This window comes from Sphaerodactylus townsendi, linkage group LG07 (genome assembly GCF_021028975.2).
Source record: "Sphaerodactylus townsendi isolate TG3544 linkage group LG07, MPM_Stown_v2.3, whole genome shotgun sequence".
Taxonomy (NCBI): Eukaryota; Metazoa; Chordata; class Lepidosauria; order Squamata; family Sphaerodactylidae; genus Sphaerodactylus; species Sphaerodactylus townsendi.
The window spans coordinates 3,223,032-3,237,384 of record NC_059431.1 but is presented as its reverse complement, the minus strand read 5'-3'; the positions used below and the strand labels follow the sequence as shown (position 1 = coordinate 3,237,384).

The window sequence follows — 14,353 nt, the reverse complement described above, 5'->3', positions numbered from 1 at the left end:
TGGCAAGTGTCCTCCCATTTCCTCAGCCTCCTGTCACATGCATGGCCACCCGCCTACCCGCCCGTCCCAGTTTACAAAGGTGACCATCTGGTCACCTTAATTTAGAGGCGTGGGAGAAACTGGGTCCTTTTGCAGGTGGCCAAGGAGGCCGTGAGGCCCCTCTGCATCCTTAAACCTGGGCTGGGGTCCGCCCTTGCTTGGTTTCCAGGTTCCTAAAGAAGGTGAATGACGCCGGTCCTTTTCTTCTCCCTCCCCCAACCCCAGGACAACCTCAACCTTCTCCTCACTGAGGAAGAGATGGGCCTCCTGGCCGAATCTTTCAAGCAAAGCAAGGTCAGCCCAGGTAAGCCCCTGGCAAGGCACGGCCCTTCCCCCACCAACGGTCTCCCTCCAGGAGCAGGGCCCCGATCCAGACCACACCCTAGTCCCCTTGAGAGGTACCAGCCAGGGCCAGCAATGGCATCCTCCAAGGCAGGGCCCACAGTGTCTGGTGGAGGCCACGGCCACTGATTTCCCCACATGCACCTTCTCTGCCAGCCGTCTGCATGTCCTTCCTCATCCTGTTTACTTGGACCGCTCCACAACCTGTGCGTCCTGCTGGTTATCATTGCTGGAGCAGAGCCAGGGGGGGCATGTCCAGGGGCAGCATTCCTGGTGGCTGCGGCCTCAGAATGTCCAGTTGTATGTGCCAGCATGCTGGGGGGGGGGGCGACAGTAGGGCCAGCGGTGGGATTCAGCCGGTTCGCACCACTTCGGCAGAACCAGTTGTTAAAACGGTGCTTGTAAACAACCAGTTGTTAAATGATTTGAATCCCGCCAGTGTGTAGGGCAGACAGTGACCAGGTGGTTGCAAGAAGGAAGCACAGACAGGTGTGGGGCAGGCAGGCTGGAGTATTGAAAAGGGAGAATGGGGTGCTTTGTGGTGAGCAGATGTGGGGCTGGGCACTGTCTGCCCAGGGCCCCCAAAACCTGGAACCAGCCCTGGTAGCAATAATGGAAAAGCTAGGGTGGGGGGCACTTGGCCACTGGGCCAGGCCCTCCTGTGCCCCCTGGCCTGTCCCCTGGGGGTGAGGGGAGCCCAGGGCCCGACTGGTGCCGGCACACTGGCACACACTGTTGGCACTGCCCCTTTGGTGGCTCCACAGAGAGTCAGCTGAGCCTGGAGGACTTCCTGAGCTACAAGCGCTTGGCGAGCCAACAGGAGGGCGTTCAGAACCACAGCGAGGAGCAGGAGGAGCGCGACGCCCTGCAGTTTGCCGCCCTGGACCCCGAGAAGACGGGGCACGTCGAGTGGGCAGATTTCCTCTCCCACGAGTCCATCTTGCTGCTCCAGAGGACCCGCACGCAGGTACCTCCCCAGGGGGCTGGGAGAGGTCAGTGGCGTGAGGAGCTGGTGCATTGTGGGTATGTCCCCGTCCTGCTTCCTTGCCACCCTGCAGAAGGCATTTCCCCAGGTCAGCCACACGTGGCCAGCACTGGCCCGATCCGACGGAGGCTGCTGTTTGCAGGAAGGGGCCTCTGGGGAGCTCCAGCACCGGCCTTTTCAGAAGTCTTGGGAACAAAAGCACCTGCTCTTAAGAGAGCCAGTGAGGTTGAGTGGCTCAGATGACACGGGGAGCTTGGAGGCCCAAGTTACCACCACCACCCCCCACCACAAAACCTGCTGGGTGGCCTGGAGCCACGCACTCACAGTCTCAGCCTGATCTACTTCACAAGGTTGTTGGTGAGGCTAAGATAGAGGGGAGGAGAATTATGGAAGCCGCCTTGGGACCCCATTGAGGGAAGGAGGGGAGGAAGGAAGGAAAGTCTTCGCTCTGGTGTGATCCTGCACCTGTCTATTTGTAACTAAGTCCCCCTGAGTTGGGCAGAATTCTCTCTCCAACAAGGGCAGATTGGATGACCACCTGAAAAGGGGTGGGGGGAAGGGGGTGTCCAGTCTTTTCCCTTACTTTTATTTTTTAACTAATTAATTAAATGTGTCACACCACCCACCCTCAAAGGGTTCTGGGTGGTGTACAGAAGATTAAAAAACCATTAAAAATGTAATTACAACAATTAGAACCGTGCTAATCCAACACAACGTCAGAACGAGGCAGAAAAAACCTGATATCAGATGGCACTCAGAGAAGCCTCCTATCGCTCGGGGCTGGGTGCAATATAGCGATGGCCAGTTATGATGGTATGTGAGGGATGCCGTTGGGGGGGAGGCAATAGGCGACCAGCCCCCCCCCCCCAAGGCCCCGGGGAACAGCTCTGTTTTACAGGCCCTGCGGAGCTCTCCGAGGTGCTGCAGGGCCCTGGTGGCTGGAGGGAGGGAGGGCGTTCCACCAGGCAGGGCCAGGGCAGTGAAAGCCCTGGCCCGGGTGGAGGCCAGTGGCATCATTGAGGGGCCGGGGACCACCAGTAAGTTTGCCTCCGCAGAGCAAAGAGGGACACAGGGCCTCATTTCTCCCTAGCTCAGCCACGGAGCTACTGCAGGAGTTCCCTTCCACTTCTCCAGCTGCTCAAGAGAGGCAAGAAAAAAACCTACAGGCCCATATTCCCCCCCGCCCCGCACACACACACACACAAACACACACACACACACACACACACACACACACTCACACACACACACACACACACACACACACACACACACACACACACACACTCACACACACACACACACACACACACTGAACTCAAGAAGCGCCTTCTCCTCAGCAACCCTCCTGGCAAACCCGCCCCTGAGGGGCTTTGACTCCATGCAGCTCAAAAGGCACTCTGTCCGTGCCAAGAGGCCCCCTTCACGCCTGCCTCCCGCTTCCCTCCACAGAACTCTCTGCTCCACCTGCTGACGGGCAAGGAGAGGGAGAGGGCGAGAGCCGCGTTCCGGGCCCTGGACCAGCAGGGGGACGGGCTGCTCAGTGAGGCGGAGTGCCGGCGCACCCAACACACCTGGTTCCGCAAGCGGCACAAGGAGGCCACCTCGTGCAGCGTCAGGTGAGGGTCCTGCCCGAGCCGCAGCCCACCCTGGGGAAGCCACAGACTGCTTGGGCTGGTGCCCCTCCAACCCACGCAACCTGGGGGGAGTCTCTTCCTGGCCCCCACAGTCCCCAGATGTTCGGAGCATGCCCAGAGTGCTCCCACTGACCCTCTCAGGCTACGCACACCCTGCAGCACTTGTTTACGGTTGCTCTCCAACTTCTCCAAGCAGCGAGAGTGTTGGGGCACCTCCACAAGTGTCTTCCTCTGGAGGAGAGGCCTAGTCACTGGGGCACACCCAGCCGCCAGTAGCTAGGGTTGCCAGTATCCAGGTGGAGCCTGGAGATCTGCTCTTAAGATCTGCGCAGCAGTGGCTTAGGAGGTTAAGAGCTCAAGTATCTAATCTGGAGGAACCGGGTTTGATTCCCCACTCTGCCGCCTGAGCTGTGGAGGCTTCTCTGGGAAATTCAGATCAGCCTGTGCACTCCCACACACACCAGCTGGGTGACCTTGGGCTAGTCACAGTTCTTCAGAGCTCTCTCAGCCCCACCTACCTCACAGCGTGTTTGTTGTGAGGGGGGAAGGGCAAGGAGATTGTCAGCCCCTTTGAGTCTCCTGCAGGAGAGAAAGGGGGGATATCAATCCAAACTCTTCTTCTTCTTCCTGGGATTTCAAGACAAATGGCTATTTGAGGAGGGGGGTGGACTCTATAGCATTAGACACCCCCCCATGAAGCCTCCCCCCTCCCTGAACTCCAGACCTCACCCCCACAATCCCCAGGAATTTCTCCACCCAGATCTGGCAAACCTCCTGCAGAACTCAGTCGCCCTGGAGGAAATGGGGGCTTTGGAGGGGGGGGCTCTGTGGCAAGGTCTCCTCCTGCCCCAAACACCCCCTCCCAAGGCTCTGCCCCCAAGTCACACCCATCAGGAATTTCCCAACCCGAGAGCACTCTGGGAAATGCAGCCGTGCACGTGGGGCTCCTCCTGATGCCGCCCGAGATGCTGAGATGTGTGTGCCCACTTGGCATGAGGCTTCTTCGCTGGCCCCGTGCCCGATCTGATGCTGGGTCCTCCTTGCTCCCTTCCAGCATTAGCCACGTGGGCCCCATGTCGGAGAACAGCCCTGCCAGCAGCAGCAGCACCAGCAGCAGAGGCCAGGAGAAGGTGCTGCTGAGCGTGGAGCCGGAGGAGCCCAGGTAAGCAGGGGGCGGCAGGTGCTGGGCCTTGGCTCGGCCCCATCAGCAGCCCAGCCCGGCTCCACATTTGCCCCCAGAGCCGGCCCACAAGTGCGGAGGACCCGTGTCCAGAGCCTTCCACTCAGGACTCTATGGTGCTAAAACAAATGCTTCCCTTACATGAAGCAACCTGCATGTAGAAGTCTAGCGCATCAGGAAGGTGCAGCTAGGCTAAAACACCACCCAAGGCTTATGAGAAGGGGAGGGGCTGTGGCTCGGGGGGGGGGGCAGCCAGTGGTGGGGTCCAAAAATGTTAGTAACAGGTTCCCATGGTGGTGGGATTCAAACTGTGGCTTAGTGCCAATGGGGTGGGCGGGGTACAATGGGGGCGTGGCCGGGAATTCCAGGGGCGGGGCATTGCTGGGCGGGGCTGTGGCAAGGATGCAGCCACTGCACCTGTCCTTGGGCAGGAAACGAATGCATGCAGGCGCAGGCTGCCACGCACGCCGGTGCACCTCCTGCTAGACTCCTGCGCACTACTGCTGAGAGGAGGGGCGTAACTAAGGCAAAAATCATGTGGCAAAATCACCTATTAGTAACCCCCTCTCGGCACACACAAATAATTAATAACCTACTCTCTGTGAGAACCTGCTGGATCCCACCTCTGGGAGCATCTGCTTAGCATGCAAATGGACCCAGGTTAAAAGGACCAGGCAGCAGGGGGTGCGAAAGGCCTTTCTCTGCCTGGGGCCCGAGTCTGCAGCTGCCAGTCCTAGTAGGCAATACTGAACCTGATGGACCGAGGGCCTGACTCAGTGGAAGGCACCTTCGGACACGTGCATAGATATTAGCAGTGACAACTTCCCCCCTGTTGTCCTTCTCCTCCATGTTGGTATATTTGCAGACGCGGAGCTCACACAAGGACACGTAGGGTCATATGTCCCCGGGCACATGCCAGCTGGTCACGTGGGGTGTTGGAGAATTGCACGCACACACACCCACATTCCCCCCTGTACCCCACTTACCTTGCCAGCTGAAGCCTACTGCGGGCCAAGGTGTGCCCGGTGGCAGCCAGCCAGGCTGTTCTTTCGGCCACCCAGAGGAGCAGCCTGGCTGGGCCACCATCAAGCACCCCTCAGCCCCGTCCTGCCAGGCTGCTCCTATGGGATCGGTGGGTGGTGCTCGGAGCAGGCATTGTCCCAGGCACCCTTCCTCCCCCCACGCCTCTGTGTATTTGGGAGGGGGGGCCTTCTCTCATATGATCCCCCACCTGCCATCTTCCGCGGAGGCGTTCCCGAGAGGCATGATCCTTCTCGTGGGGAAAGGTCAGGGGGTCCGGATTCTGTTCTCCGCTGCACACATGACTCACTGCGAGAGCCCGGGCCCTTTCGCAGCCCACGCCTGCCTCAGTTTCCACAGCAGCCGTGTCACGTTCTGGCTCCCCGACTGTCGGAGGGAGGGAGGGGGGGATGTGTCAATGGCTCCCGACACGCTCAGCCTCATTAAGGAGCTCGGATCAGGCTCCTGCGTTGCCGTGACAACCGTTGGCAGCGAGATGAACCAGCAGCGTCTCCCCAGGATAGGAGATGACACCCGGCTCGGCTGGGGAGTGGTGGGGGGAATTGAGAAACTGAGCCCTCCCCCCCCCGGCACGCCGCATATATGGGAGGGGCACCAGCGGGGCACGGCAAGATCCGAGCGAGGGAGGCCCCCTTCTGCCACCATCTGCCTGCCCTGCCCATCAATGTCTCCCTGAGCAGGCCTGCCAGGCGGCTGTCACTCAGAGCGGGAGCAGATGGCGCCACAGCAAGGAGGGGCAGCCTCCCCCCTCATAAGAACATAAGAACACGAGAACGAGCCTGCTGGATCAGACCAGCCTCCATCTAGTCCAGCCCTCTGCTACTCGCAGTGGCCCACCAGGTGCCTTTGGGAGCTCACCTGCAGGAGGTGAAAGCAAGGGCCTGCTGCTGCTGCTGCTGCTCCTGAGCACCTGGTCTGCTAAGGCATTTGCAATCTGAGATCAAGGAGGATTAAGATTGGGAGCCACAGATCGACTTCTCCTCCATCAATCTGTCCAAGCCCCTTTTAAAGCTATCCAGGTGAGTGGCCATCACCCCCTCCTGTGGCAGCAAGTGCTTGCCAAAAGGAGGGCCGGCCCCTGAAACAAGTTAGGGGGCAGAGGAGATCGTTTGAGCCAAGGCACCCCTTGGCCAGTGCCAAAAAGGAAGGCAGAGCTCGGTTGGCAGTAGACTGCGGTCAGATTGCCCCCCTCCAGGCATTCCCCCAGAACAACTGAAGAAGGAGCGTTTGGGTTTATATCCTGCCTTTCCCTCCTGTAAGAAGACCCCTCCCCTCTCCTCTCCCCATGGCAGACACCTTGTGAGACAGGCCAGGCTGAGAGAGCTCTGAGAGAACTGTGACTGGCCCAAGGTCATGTCGGGCTCCATGTGGAGGAGCGGGGAAACAGATCCACTTTGCCAGATAAAGAGTCTGCCGTTCATGCGGAGGAGTGGGGAGTCATAAAAATGAAATAATAAACCCGGTTCTCCAGATTAGTGTCCACCTGCTCTTAATCATGGCAACACCATGACGGCCCCTGGTGCCAACACAGAAAATGGCTGCTGCGGGATCCTGCCCCTCTGAGAGTCCTGCCTTCCCATGGTGCTCCTCCGAGTCTCCAGGCGTTTCCCAACCCTGAGTTGGCAACCTGAGATTGACCACAGAGGAGTCTCAGGGAGGGGCTTGAAGAAGGGGAGTCTGGGAGGGGGGCAATTGGAGGCTGCAGCAGACAGGGGCTGTGTGGCGGGGGTGGGGGAGGCGCTGGCGACACAAGGGGGGCGTTTCAGGTCTTGCGCGTCCCAGTCAGATGCTCTCGCGAGCCAGTGTGGTGCAGGGGGCAAGAGTACCGGACTAGTGTCTGTGAGGCCCGGGTTTAAACCCCCACTTGTGTCATGGAAGCTCGCCGGTGACCTTGGGCCGGTCGCATTCCGTCAGCCGAACTAACCTGAATGGCCAGACTATGGGGGTCTTCTTGGGAGGGGGTCCCCCGGCGCCGGCTCCCCGCAGCTATGCCTTGCTGATCTCCCCCCCCCCCCCCCCCCCCGCTTCTCTGCAGCCGAACCGTCAACTGGCTCACCTTCCTGAGAGAGAACGCCATCTACATCCTGGCTGCCCGACCCAACAGTCCTGCCATCCATCTGAAGCCACTGGCATAAGAGGGGCCCTGGCGTCTGGGCAGAAGGCAGATGGACCTGGGCAATGGGCGGGCGAGGGGGAGTGCCAGCCGTACCCAGATCCCCTTGATTTATCCGAGCAGCGCCTGGCAGGCAGTGGACCAAAGGCAAGCCAGCCCCCCCCCCCCGCCTGGGAGTGGAGAGGGCTTGGATGGCCTCCCCCCTCGCATACACACCCCACACACACACACATGCAGACACACACGCACAGGGGCCAGACTCTGCTTGGCTGGGACAGGACCCCAGGTTGTTGCCCACGCTGTACTTTTTGGTTGGCTCCAAGAACGAGCTGGATCCAGACGGCTCCCCTCCCCCGTTGTCCAGCTCGGCCCTTTTCCTGCCTGCCTGCCTGGCTGGCTGCGAAGGGACTGGGCCCCAGATCTTCCACCCGCACCTCAGAGGCCATTGCTGCTGCTGCTGCTCTTCTTGCCCCACGGCCGATCCCGTGCTTCCAGCTGGCCTGGAAGAGACGTGCCTCCACCTGCACGTGGTAGCAAAGAGGGCCCGTGAGGCAGCCCGTGGGCTCGTGCCTGGCATCTACTCTCCGGTTTGTTATTGGCCACGAGAGGAGCCGACACGGGCATCGTGGCCCAAAGACGGACGTTCTGCACTACCAGGTGCCCCATCGTGACTCCTCCCTGACGCTGGTCCTTTTGCACTGATGGGCTCACAACAAGGCCCAGGAGCGAATGGGCCCGGAGCGGCGGCGGCGGCTCAGGGGCAGAGACTCCCCTTGGCCTGCAGGAGGTGCCCGGTTCAATCCCAGGCAGCAGCTGTAATTAATAGGACCAGGCAGCAGGTGATGCAAAAGATCGCGGAGAGCCACTGCCAACCGGAGTAGACAAGACTGACCTTGAGGGACCGGGGGGGGGCAGGGGGGGCTAATTCAGTATGAGGCAGCTCCTGGTGTCCAAAAGTCCGAGGGCCATCCTGGGGGCTGGGGCAGAGGGGCTGGGGAGCCCCTTTCTGCGGCTATTTGCAAGGGCGCCCCCTCCTCCGGCACTCTGCCGTGTTGAGCCATATTCCTCTCTTCCCTTTAAAAGCTCCAGCGAGCAGCCCCAGCCAGAGAGGGTGTGGACCGTCAGCCGCCACTTCCATTCTTTCCCCCGCTTCGCAGGACAGAGGGCAGCCACTCAGCCCGTCACGAGGGACAAGGGCATCCTTCCCATTCCTGGCCACCTCCCGGCTGAACGCGCAGAGATCGCAATACCCGGGTGGTCTTTGCAGAGCCATCCTCAGCTGGGTCCATCCACATCTGCCCCCCACTTCTCTCCGGTCAAGCAGACGCCTCCAGGGAGCCAAGAAGGAGAGTCGTCCCGCCCGTTCCTTGGCTCCAGCACCTGATGGTGGCCAGCAGGACTGGGCTCTGTCCATGGCGATGGGTCAGTTCACAAGCCCCTCAGCTGCCAGGGATCCTGCCTGGGGGGGGGGGGACTGGACAGAGTCACTCAATGAGGCCAAAGCCCTGATGGGCACTAGGAGAAAGGGATGGTGTGTGAGGGTCACCCCTCCCCCCAGGCATGACCCCTTCTGCTAACCGTCCCCTGGTTTGAACTTCTGCTTGCCCCCACCCCCAGGTTGACCTTCTCTGCCCGCTCTCTGCTCGAGACCCAGGAGGAGTCTTTGCCCCCTGCCCTGCCTTGCCTTGCCCTGTTTTATCTGGACTTCAGGGGCACGTTATAAGGCACGGTTAACTGGCACGCATGCATTAAAGAAGCCATCAGTGCCACCAAGCTAAGCTGGGAAGGGAAGGTGGCACTCCCACAGTCTGGCTGAGCCCCTGGGCATCTGTGCACCAGTGGAAACCTAGGGTGGGCAGGCTCCATCTGGGCCCCAATGCTGGCTTCTGAAGCATGAAGAGGGGGCAGCTGGCCAGGGCAGAAGGCCTGGTGCCCACGTCTCCCAGGCCTGGGCAGTCCCAAGGCTCCCGACCGACTGCCAGTGACAGAGACCGCCCTGTCACTCCTGTGCCTCGAGGGAGCTATGAGGCTGCCCGCTGATGCTGAGCCCCAAGCAAGCCCAGCGTCCGTTCTTCCGCTGTGCCACAGCTCTGTACCACCGGCTTCGTTCTTCTGGGCCGTTCCGGCAGCACGTCTCCCAAGCGCTGCTGAAACCCGCAGGCTGCCCTGAGATGGATGCTGCCGCCGACTGCCAATTCAGTTTGCTCCTGGGAGGGCAGCTCTTCCTCTCATTGGGCGAAGCCTACTTCTTGGGGGGTGGGCAAACTGTTTCTCTCCTTCTGCGGGAAGAGCAAGAGGAGGAGGAGCTGTGGTGGCCGAGTGGGAGAATATCTGCCTGGCTTGCAGGAGGTCACAAGTCGGAGCTCTGGTTCATCAGAAGGCAACTTCTTGTGTGTTCGTGGGCATCCTGGCCAACGCTGGGTGTTATATGGTGGGTAAAAGGGACAGCAGGAGAACGGGGTGACGTGCTGATGGGGCTTCCCTTGCAGCAGGGGGTGAGGAGTCTCTCCTCCCTTTGGCAAACACTCTTCTGCTTCCGGAGGTGCCCCCCAACTCCGATCTTTCCCCACCTCTGCAGAAGCCAGGCCTGCTCACACAGGGGGTTCCGGCTTCACGTGCTACTAGGTCTCTTAAATCAGGGGGCCAAGAGCCCAGATGGGGAAGGATTGCCTCAACCCCCCCCCCCCCAGCCTGGAGCTGCCCATTTCTTTCTGCAGTGCAGCTGGGAATCCATTCATATTCACAGAGGGAGAAGAAACCCACCACCCGCCTCCCCCTTCTGTCTCCACGCCCAGTCAAGGCCGGCCCCTGTCCCGAGTGGAGGGAGAAACAGCTGGGGGGGGGGGGTTGGAACCACCAGTGGGGATGTTGGGGTCTTGGGCCAGCCTCTGGTTGCCCACTTCATGGCTCAAAAGCAGGGAGTCTCCTCGGTCTTCTGGAACAAAACTCACCAAGTCAGCAAAACCATCTGCGGCTCAGGACCCTTCGAGACTTTCTGACTTGACTTCAAAACTCTCATTTCTATGAGAGACCCTTGAGGGGGGTTTTGCAGGACCCTGAAGAGAGGGAAACACTCGGGGGCAAGATTGAGGAGACCCCCCCCCCCGGGCCACAAACACACATCCCCAGCTGCTCGGGCCAAGTTCTGAGCCAAGGTCACCCAAATGCTGTGATCTGAATAAATGATGTAAATTAACTGTGTCTTGTTTTGGCATGATTTATTGAGCTGCAGGGGAGGAACCAAGATTGGCACAAAGTTTCCCCCCTCCCTCCCCAAAAACGATCCCACCTTCCAGCTGAGCAGCTTCAGAGGTTTTGGCACGTTCCAAAGTGGCTCACTGAAGATTGTGTTATTTGGGGTGTTGTGGGGCTTCCGGGCTGCATGGCCGTGTTCCAGTAGCATTCTCTCCTGACGTTTCGCCTGCATCTGTGGCTGGCAGCATCTTCAGAGGATCTGATGGTAGTAAAGCAAGTGGAGAATATATATCTGTGGAGTGTCCAGGGTGGGAGAAAGAACCATTTGCGTTGGCTAACAAGTGTAAAGGGTGCAATCTGCAAGTGTGCTTTGCATGTGTTGAGTGGAATCCACCCATTTTAGCATAGGTATACAACACTGAAGTTGCATAATCAGTGAGGGAGGGCATCTGCATAGCAGCTGCCTGGCAGGAGAAAGACCTCAAGGCAGGTACACTTGGAAGGAGGGTGAAGTTTGAAGTGCAGCAGACCAGCAAGGGAGCTAAGATTTTTAGTGGAAATGTGGCATAGCAGGCTCCCTCCCGGACAGTCTTGAAGCAGTGTCAATAAAGGTCTATTGCGACTGTGATTGAAGCAGTGGCTGGACAAACTGTCAGGGATGCTCTAGGCCAGTGGTTCTCAACCTGGGGATCGGGACCCCTTTGGGGGTCGGACGACCCTTTCACAGTGTTACCGTGCTGCCTGGGTAACTTTTACTCTCCCAGATCAACCAGCTCTCAGCAGCGCAGAGGAACAGAAACAGGACCCAACACAGCGAGTATAGTGAAAATAAAAATGAGTTTATTGAGATGCTGACCTACGTGTCAGCACCTCCACACCACACCACAGCAACTGCACTGCCTAGCAGCTGTACAGCAACCTTTATATACAGTCTCCCACCCGGGAAATCTGGGAGGGTACAGGACAACCTACAATCATTCATTCACAAATACCTGGGAACCAATCATTCATCTACAAATACATAAGAACCAATTAGAGTCCAGAGGGCGGTCCATTCTCGAATGTCACAGCAGAAGCAGGGTGAGGCAATGGCGTAGGCACGGGCGGGAAAAACACAAAAGAGTCCTTTGGGTGCTTGGGGCCAGGAAACGAAACCTAACGACGACGGCACCCTTATCTGCCTGCTGGTGGGATTAGGCAGATTGGGGCGCTTCTTCCGGGGTTCCCGTTTGTCAAACGTCCATTCATAGTTTTTGCAAATGAAAAGGGACATGCCCAGGTGGGCCAAGGATTCCTGCCTTCATGTAGATACGAATACAAAATACAACTACAATTCCTACTTTCTATCTAATACAACTTTTTCCTATCTAACTTATAAAGAAATAAAAACATACTATCACCTTTATTAAAAACACGATCAGAAATGGAATAAATCATTTCTGACTCCGCTATCAACAGGGGTCGCCTAAGACTCTGCATCAGTGTTCTCCATCTGTAAAATGGATTAATGTTAGGGTTGGGGGTCACCACAACATGAGGAACTGCATTAAAGGGTCGCAGCATTAGGAAGGTTGAGAACCACTGCTCTAGGCTGATCTTGCATTCAGGAGAGGATTTGACTAGATGGCCTGTCTGGCCCCTCCCAACTCTATGATTCTCTGTGTTTGGAGAAGAAAGCCTGGAGTCCCTCTGCATACCATTCAGAACGGGAATATCTCACAAATGCCTGGAATCCTTCAGGCTACCACTTGCAAGATCCTCTCTTCCTCCTCCCCAAGAAACCTGTGCTCTCTCTCTCTCTCTCTCTCTGCTCTGCTCTGCTTTGCTGAGAAAAATGTTGTCGATCTTTTAAAAGCGGGACCAATAGAGGCAGAGCCTGCTATAACCACAGAAACCAGAAGAAAATGAATGAAAATTGCAGGGTTTCCCCCATTATATAGATAATTTGTACTGTTTTCATATTAATTATGTTGATTACAAAACACCCTGTTTTCATAGCTATTGTGATTAAGAAAGAAATGCACAAGTCCAGCAGGCCCACTGCCAGACGTCTCCAGCCTCTTGACCGCAGCCACAGGCCAGAGAAGCTCTTCTTGGCCCAAAGGCAATCTTGGTTGGGATGTTGCGTTCTTCTGTCTCAGGCACGCCAGTCCTCTTTGGCACCGCACCCGTGTGGGCACGCTCCATGCTTCATGGGTGGGTCGCAAAGCCTGGCCATCAAACCACCGAGCGCCCCAAAAGACTGGGCAGGACTACCTCTGCAGCCCCACATTGAGTCCAAGTCTCTAATAGTCAGGAAGGCCCCTCTGGGCAGAAGCACTCTGTTGGCACATGCGTACCCCCCTCCTGCTGTTGCCAACTTCCCCTTGAAGGCGTCAAGCCTGGATAGTGTCCTTCAGGCTCTCTTGGAAGAGCCAGCAATCCAGTCCAATCTGAGTGCTCCCTGGGCCCTGTGCAAGAGCCCCTGATCTGGCCCTGGGCTCAATGGTGGGATCCAAAAATTTTAGTAACAGGTTCCCCTGGTGGTGGGATTCAAACTGGCGTAGCGCCAATGAGGCTGGGTGGGGCACGACGGGGGCGTGGCCGGGCATTCCATAAGCGGGGCATTCCTGGGCGGGGCTGTGGCAAGGACGCAGCCGCTGCGCCGGTCCTTGGTGGGAAACGAATGCACGCAGGCGCAGGCTGCCACACACGCCGGTGCACCTCCTGCTAGACTGCTTCAAGTTCTGCGCGCTGCTGCTGAGAGAAGGGGCGTAACTAAGGCAAAAACCACGTGGCAAAATCACCCATTAGTAACCCCCTCTTGGCACACACAAATCATTAGTAACCTACTCTCAAGAACCTGTGAGAACCTGCTGGATCCCACCTCTGCCTGGGCTGTTTTCTCCAGGTGATGCTCCACGAATTCTGCATGTAAAATGAATGTGTCTGAAAAAATGCTGGGGTTCTGGCCTCAAAAGTGCAGGCAGGCTGATCTTGATGCTCCTCCAAAAAGCATCCCTGTAGTTGCCATGAACTGCGCTGAAGTATCCCCCCCTGCCCCCAGTAAGAACTGACCGCTCTAGCTGGACTTTGGGCCAGCAGGCAGCCTCCGGTTGATCCAACTGTGCAACCAGCACCATATGGATGCTCTGTACTGCAGCCAAGGGAGAGAGAACAGCTGGGTCAAGATTACAGCCAGCCGGAGGGAGGGAGGGAGGGGTCTCTCTCTGCCGTTCAGTTATGTGGCCTCCCCAGCCAAGAGCAGGGAGCCACGAAACAACCCTTTGCCCCGCACAGTCCCGGAAAGCGACAGGCAGAGTTCGACCGGCAGCATTCAGGACGGGGCTGGGTAACTTTGCTGTGTGTTTTTTTCCTGAGACCCCTTTTATGTGGCCCCTGTAGAAGCACCTCCTTGTAGTAAGTTCTGAGGTGACACGTGTTAGGCTGCCTTCTTGCCTTCCTTAGCATTTCATACTTTATTTTCACTGTCTTTGAAGCCCTTGGAACTCTTAGTCTGACCCAAAGAACAGGTTGGCACGGCTATATTTGGTAGAAGGGCTGTCAGTTCATGGGAGTTAAAAAGGGGATCCTTTTCTCTAAATAAAACAGTTGCTTTCTCATCAATAGAATGCTTATTTAGAAGTGTAGCAGTGCGACAGTTTCAAAAACATAAGTCGAACAGTTTTGAATAGGTGCATAAGCGTAGTGGTTTCAGACATGTTCTTCTCTCTCTAACATTCCTTAAATAGGCCTCCTGACAAGACCTAGTTTCTCACTTGCTGCTGCTTAGGTCAATCAGTTCCAATAAGAGGGCATGTTTCTCACGCCGCACTTCGCCC

General features: G+C 57.6%; 1 protein-coding gene across 1 annotated transcript in view; it reads left to right on the top strand.

The window, feature by feature from the left end:
• Window positions 1–10,533, top strand: part of PHF24 (PHD finger protein 24) — a 32,730-nt gene extending 22,197 nt beyond the window's left edge. The window contains exons 5-9 of the mRNA XM_048504199.1: window positions 265–343; window positions 1,146–1,348; window positions 2,819–2,985; window positions 4,058–4,165; window positions 7,260–10,533. Coding sequence (XP_048360156.1) covers window positions 265–343; window positions 1,146–1,348; window positions 2,819–2,985; window positions 4,058–4,165; window positions 7,260–7,359 — 657 coding nt within the window. The 3' untranslated portion in view covers window positions 7,360–10,533. The remainder of the gene's footprint in view (window positions 1–264; window positions 344–1,145; window positions 1,349–2,818; window positions 2,986–4,057; window positions 4,166–7,259) is intronic.
• The last annotated feature ends 3,820 nt before the right edge of the window (window positions 10,534–14,353 follow it).